The 7287-nt window shown below is 41.8% G+C and overlaps 1 protein-coding gene across 3 annotated transcripts in view; it reads right to left on the reverse strand.

Moving 5' to 3' along the window:
* Positions 1-841: 841 nt before the first annotated feature.
* LAMA2 (laminin subunit alpha 2) overlaps positions 842-7287 on the reverse strand; it is a 452538-nt gene continuing 446092 nt past the window's right edge. For all 3 annotated transcript variants that reach the window (XM_023759137.1, XM_014461101.2, XM_014461100.2), the window contains 3 exons: positions 6314-6444; positions 2787-3009; positions 842-1119 (listed from right to left, as the gene is read on the reverse strand). In XM_023759137.1, coding sequence (XP_023614905.1) covers positions 965-1119; positions 2787-3009; positions 6314-6444 — 509 coding nt within the window. In that variant the 3' untranslated portion in view covers positions 842-964. The remainder of the gene's footprint in view (positions 1120-2786; positions 3010-6313; positions 6445-7287) is intronic.

The raw sequence follows: 7287 nt of genomic DNA on the forward strand, positions 1-7287 counted from the left end.
AACTCTCTTTTAATGAACCTGGATCAGAGAAATGATTCGCTAATGCTTTCACAAACAGAGGGAGTATGGGAGCCGATTTCCTCCCAATCAAACATGCCAAATCCACTGTTGTTTCAGTGGTCTGGACAGAAAGCCAAAGCTGACATACATGGAAAAGGATGATAAAAGTATTAATAGAAGTTAGTAAAAAAAAAAAAAGGCGCCTTCACAAATTACATTTGAGCTCTTCTTGAGATGACTCTAGGGCAGTGGTTCTCAACCTGTGGGTCGAGACCCCTTTGGTGGTCGAACGACCCTTTCACAGGGGTTGCCTAAGACCATCCTGCATATCAGATATTTACCTTATGAGTCATAACAGTAGCAACATTGGAGTTATGAAGTAGCAACGAAAATAATTTTATGGTTGGGTCACAACATGAGGAACTGTATTTAAAGGGCCAGAAGGTTGAGAATCACTGCTCTAGGGCATGTTGCAAATTCAACAGTTTATGGTCAGTTGCCTTTTACCCTTAAAAATCACACAAAATGCCCGGCCGGTGTGGCTAAGTGGTTGAGCGTCAACCCATGAACCAAGAGGTCACCTGATCAATTCCCCATCAGGGCACATGCCTGGGCTGGATCCCCAATAATGGGAGTGCAGGAGGCAGCCGATCGATGTTTCTCTCATCTATGTTTCTATCTCTCTTTCCCTTTCCCTTCCTCTCTCTCTAAAATCAATAAAAACATATTTAAAAAATCACACAAAACAAGCGATTATTTAGAATGAAATGGTTGGTTTAATATTCGTGGACTTGAGAAAGAACTGGAATTAAAATTCAGTCTTGGATCTGAATTAGCACCATCTGAGTACAGAAATATACATGCACAGATTAGTTTTCGTAACATACACAGGTAAAATATATTTGTTTTACTTGATATACTTGTTTTGAAGAACCCTCCTTGGGGGTTAAATGTATTTTTGTTATTAAGCTGGGCATGACACGGGTTGAACGCCCCTGAGTTCCAGGGCCTTAACAAAATTAACTTCCAGTGGCTTGCCCGTGCCTTTGGTGAGCCTCAGGGATCGGATGCAACCTCTGAACGGAACGTTGATTGTGAGGCCAAACTGGTTAAGGCCATCTGAAAAGCAAAGCAAAGAGGGCGTAGGTTTGAAATGCAGCCACTATACAGAAGAGCATGTTTCAAAGTCAACTGCTGGTTTGAGATTAAATTGGAAGGTTTTTATGCAAACTTAGTGATTCTTAGCTTTCCTAAGAGTTAAACTTGTAGAGAAATATTAGCTTTTTATGGTAATGTACTAGAAACCTGGTGCACAGATTTGTGTACCGGCGGGGTCTCTCAGCCTGGCCTGCGCAGGCTGAAACCGGTTCTCCGACATCTCCCGAGGGGTCCCCGATTGTGAGAGGGTGGTTCGCGGGTGACGCACCCCGGAATCAGGCTCCCTTCTCTCTGGTTCCAGGTGCGTCACCTGAGAACCACAGCTGCCAAGTCACCGCAGCTCAGCAGCTCCTGAGTTGAGCATCTGCCCCTTGGTGGTCGGTGCATGTCATAGCTACTCAAATGGTTGGACAGTTGCTTAGGCTTATATTTATATAGAGATTATAAAATTTGGAGGCACACACTTAAAGACATCAAACAAATCATTTGGTTTAGAATGAACACTTTTACAGTTATGGCATAATTATTAAATTTATTGATTAAAAAAAAGCCATGGATCAAGTACTTTACTGAATTCAGACATGGGCTTTTAGTGGTGACTTATTCCATTCTTACATTGTAAAAATAAAATTCGAAAGGTAAAATTGGTTGAAAACGCATGCAAAATCTTCCTCTCATTAGGGAGAGACTCCTGTCTCCCAGCAGGCCTACTAGGTGCTAACCAGGATATCATTTCATAGGCTGTGAATGAAGAAAAATATTATCTTCTTCATACTATCTTAGGGCTTATCCTGATTGAAGCAGAAGTAGGTCTTGTTAAAACCTACTTGTTAAAACAGAAGCCACTTTGGAAAAGAGGCGCTCTGAATTGGTCCTCATTAGAATCCTGTAGCTTTTCCTCAGTCAACCACTGCTGAATATACATGTTGCTTGTTTTGCTAAGCAGAGGAGCTTAACCATACATGGGGACAAAAGCTTCTTGCCAGAATGCTGAAAGGCCATTCCAGGAGTCTGTTAGTGCCGTACTTGTTAAGAGGCACTTGGCTTATTTCTCATCAAGTTGGGCTCTCTTGTTTATAGGCACTTCAGGTAACTCTCTGCAGTTCACAAGCTATTTTTAATGTGCTGGAGAGGGATTTCGATTGCAGTTATTACTTGGGTTTCCCTGTAATATAAGTATAAACTCTAAAATAACCTAAGGGGGAAATTAGCTACATTTAACCCAATGAATTCCAGAAGTTGAGGAAATAAGTTCCATACCTTTTATGATTCCTCGGGTATATTAATTTTTAAAAATTCAGAAAGAACACCAACTCTGGCCTTGGTTATTGTTAAATGCCTCTTATCTTTTATAAGCCAACTTCATTTCCACTATCCTCCATCACCCCACGAATGAAACTTGGGGGCTATCATGAAAAGTTCAGTCTCATGTGGTTTCTATAAGTAATATGCTCATTTTATACGCTGGAAATGTGAGGGAAGGTGTTATTTATGGGAGCAGATTCTAAAGCGAGGAAGCAAGTCTACTTAAGCACACATTCTTGGACATATTTATAGAAATATAAATGTTTTAAAAATCATGAACACAATACAGCAAAGGAATTTTTACTGGGTTAGACAGTGCTCACCTGGGAAACCTCCAACAAACACAGGGTCATTGGTGTCAGCTGATGTAGAGGCTGGGTTTGGGCTCTGGGCTTCCACCCTGTTCCCATCCACTGTCAGCTCAATGCGATGCTTGATCTTGTTGGCCCTGACTGTATGCCATTGTCCGTCACACAGATGCCCTGGGACCCCGGCATCATAGACAGCAGTGAATCGGCCGGCGCCATTGTCTACGTGAAACATAATCTAGAAAGGAACAAAGTGAACAGTCATGGACGGTTTCATGTGATGGTTCACATGATAAAAATTGTTAGGTCTCTAGGAAAGACATCAGCTGGAGTAGTTTGAAATGAACATAATGGGGTCATTAAAATTAAAAAAACAAAAATGACTAAAACTGCCCAGCGGGTGTGGCTTCGTGGCTGAAGGTCCACTTATGCATCAAGAGGGCCCTGGTTCAATTCCCGGTCAGGGCACATGCCTGGGTTGTGGGCTCGATCCCTGGTGAGGGGCATACAGGGGGCGCCAATCGATGTTTCTCTATGTTTCTCTCTCTCTCTCCCTTTCTCTTCCTCTCTCTCTCTCTCTCTCAAAAAAAAATCAAATAAAAATATGTTTAAAAACGACTAAAACTGAAACACAAATTAAAGACCAGGAGTCGCAAATTATGATCTTTGCTTTGGGGCATTGTTGGGAGCAGTAGGCAAGATGTGTGAGGCTAGTGATAAATCTGCTTTTAGAAAATGTGACATATAACTCGAGACTAGCTGACAAATAAACAGGGAAAATTCTACCATAGATCTTTTTAAAATGTGATCGTTCTTAGTGAACCTTATAACATTTTCTTAAAAGATGTTTAGAGTGATTCATTAATTTGGCTTACAAATTCATTTTAAAAGGTTATTGGTTCTTTTTCAATTTAAGCTTTTGATGTTTTATTCATATGTGTGTGTTTTTTTCCTTTATGGATTCCATTTCATATATAGGATTGAGAGTTACATAAATTACTTTTTGGGGGCAGGCTTCATGTCACAGGTGCCAAAGACTTTGGACCAGAAGGCCAGTTAAATTCTTAACAATGAACCACTTAGATTGGTAGTTCTTGCCTAAATGAGAAAAAGCTGTTTTCAGTAACACGGAACGGGTCCCTGAAATTCGAGATGACAGAATTCTTTTGAAGCTGACGAAGAAAAGAAACATACTGAAACATTAAAAACAGTCCATCTGGCAACACTTTTGACAAGGTAAAAGAAACAGGAGTTTTAAAAAGAAGATTAAACGTACAAGAAAATACGTGAAAAGTTTGTAAACTATGCCGTGGTGTAAATATTAGTTAAGACTTTACTGTATTGGGTGGAGTTTGCAATAACGGTAGCGTGGAGAGGAATCCAGGGGCATGGTAGTGGAACTTGATACCCTGACAAGTTGATAGTAACTGTGATTATAAGCAGGTGATGAAATGAAGTTTATTCCAAGATGTAGGGAAAGCATGTTTTGAAAATCTGGCAAAACTATGAAGTGTTGCTTATTTGTTCCCCCTTTAGCCTCTATGCTCCTGGATCTTTTTGCTTTATTTCCTTTGACGATGGTTTGAAGGCCCAGAGGAGGCAAGGAGAAGGCAAAGGATTGCATATTTTGGGTCATGATGCAGTGTTTCTTCTTGGGAGGCAACAGTACCCTATGAGTGGAAAAACAGAGTTGAAGTATGATTCCTATTTAATAGCCAGAAAGAAAACTTGTGAAATTTCTTGCTTTGCCTTACTCTTTTTACCTGCCCCCTATCGTACAAAGTATATACACATAGGTGGTCCTGTTATCGTTGTAATTTGCTATTAATATGAATAAAGGAAAGAAAGCAAAGTCACCTGGGAAGCTTCACCAGGCAACTACAGCTTCACACCACGCTCTTCCTCCAAGGGGGACAACCCCATCAGAAGTGTGGAAATCTGCCCTGACCGGTTTGGCTCAGTGGATAGAGCATTGGCCTGCAGACTGAAGGGTCCCAGGTTCGATTCCGGTCAAGGGCATGTACCTTGGTTGCGGGCATATCCCCAGTGAGGGGTGTGCGGGAGGCGGCCGATCGATGTTTCTCTCTCATCGATGTTTCTAACTCTCTACCCCTCTCCCTTCCTCTCTGTAAAAAAACCAATAAAATATATTAAAAAAAAAGAAGTGTGGAAATCTTGGAAAGTTAATTGATTAGCTTGAAGAAGCTCCTGATTAAAATCCCCGAAGAATTACCTCGCTGTCTTTTTTTGTCTGTTACTCCTCACCTGAAGATATGTTTCCATTGATTTTCAGTGGGAGTGGAGGAGAGAGAGAAAGACAGAAACATCGATGTGAGAGAAACACATGGATTGGTTGCCTCCTGCATGAGCCCCAACCAGAGCCGTGCAAGGGAGGAGCCTGCAACCAAGGTATGTGCCCTTGACCGGAATCGAACCCTGGACCCTTTCGTCCGCAGGCCGACGCTCTATCCACTGAGCCAAACTGGCTAGGGTTCCCTCACTGTCTTGTTCTCTCTTGCTCCATGGCCCTCACTCATCCGTGTGTTTGTGTGTTCTCTCTCCACAACCACATGACCTGACACACAGATTCTGGATTGGACTTATTTTAATGTGGAGCAGAAACTATGGGCAGTGGCCTTTATTCTGACCCGGCTGAAGACATGGTTAGACTTTTTCCATGTTAGGATGGAGGGAAATGGGACAATTGGAAGCCCAGGGTTTTATTTTCCACCCAAATAAATATTACTCATCCTCCTGTTCGAGTCTCAAGAAATTCTTTTTTTTAAAATATATTTTATTGATTTTTTACAGAGAGGAAGGGAGAGAGATAGAGAGTTAGAAACATCGATGAGAGAGAAACATCGATCAGCTGCCTCCTGCACATCTCCTACTGGGGATGTGCCCGCAACCCAGGTACATGCCCCTGCCCGGAATCGAACCTGGGACCTTTCAGTCCGCAGGCCAACACTCTATCCACTGAGCCAAACCGGTTTCGGCATCAAGAAATTCTTTAACCTCCTGACATTGCAAGAACTCCACTCCCACTGGTAACAGTCCCACTGCAGGGGGCTGTTGATAGGCAGCCAAGGAGTAAAGAGGTGTTTATATTGGATCATCCATTGTAAGCAAATTAACAAAATATATAATATAAATTTATTATAACTTTTTTTTGAAATGGTATATGGATGCTTTTAAATAGAAATTGAGCCACCTATTACTATAAGAGGCAAAGACTTATTTTAGACAATCGAAGACTCCTACTTTCTCCCCCACTAAAACCAAGAGTTTCATAAACTATATTTACAAAGAGGAGAACAGTAAGAGCTTGAGATCTAAAACTATTTCATCCATTATTAGTCAACACAATTGGCTTACTGTAGGATTAGCACATTTAAAGTTTACATTGATCTACAGAATAAGTGTGTTAAAAACGCACATAATTGAGATAATCCCTGAAGAATGAAAAGATACAATCTAGCTTTCTCTCATTAAAGAACAAGCTTCATGAAGAAATCAGAAATATGTAGACAGCTGCCGCTTACCTTTTCATCAATCATTTCAATACCCATTCCATCCATTTTCTGGCTGCTGATTCCCAGGAGAACCCCGGTGGTTCTAGTTGTGCGGAATTCAAATTCCACAAGAAGGTCCAATCCCACTTTGAACCCACCAACTGTAAAATAAAGATTTTAAAAATTGTAGATTAGAGTTTAGGGATTATTAATTCAAATCTGTATAATGGAACTGTTTTACTAGATTTCAATTCAGATGTTAGCCAATTAAATAACTAAGTTCCAAACTTTCATATGGCCTGTACTTCCACTATTATATTATACTAGAGGCCCGGTACACAGATTCATGCACATTGAAAGGAAATTAATTAGAAGGTGGCCGGCAGGGTGGGACTGGCCCAGAAGGGCCAGACACACTCTAGACACAACCTCCTGCAGTCCTCCCTGGCCAGCCACACCTGGGGTGGCATTGGGGCTCAAAGGGCATCTGCGGAGTGAGTGGGTTCCCTTCACCAGGTGGGGTCCCTCGGCCTAGCCTGTGGGGATCTGGCCAAAACCAGCAGTCCGACATCCCCCGAGGGGTCCCGGAGTGCGAGAGGGCACTCTGCAAAGTTGCCATCGCTCGGCAGCTCCTGTGTTGAGAGTCTGCCCCCTGGTGGTCAGTGCACATCATAGCTACCGGTTGGAGCATCTGCCCCCTGGTGGTCATTGCATTTCATAGCTACTGGTTATATATATAACACACTTTATAGTTATTGCTTATTTTCTTGGCTGTCTTCCCTCCTAGAATGAAAGTTCTGTGAGAGCAATGACTTTGTATATATTAGTCACCATTTTATCCCTGTGCCTACCAAAGTATCTGGCACCTAGTGGAGGTTTAATATATATTTGTTGGATGAATGAATGAAGAGCACACACTGAGACCGACTCAAAGAATCTCACATCCAGGAATGATTATGTTAGAAGCCTTGTTGTAGGGTTAAGTCAAGCACTTCAGTGAGTAT

Source organism: Myotis lucifugus, unplaced genomic scaffold (assembly GCF_000147115.1).
Source record: "Myotis lucifugus unplaced genomic scaffold, Myoluc2.0 scaffold_150, whole genome shotgun sequence".
Taxonomy (NCBI): domain Eukaryota; kingdom Metazoa; phylum Chordata; class Mammalia; order Chiroptera; family Vespertilionidae; genus Myotis; species Myotis lucifugus.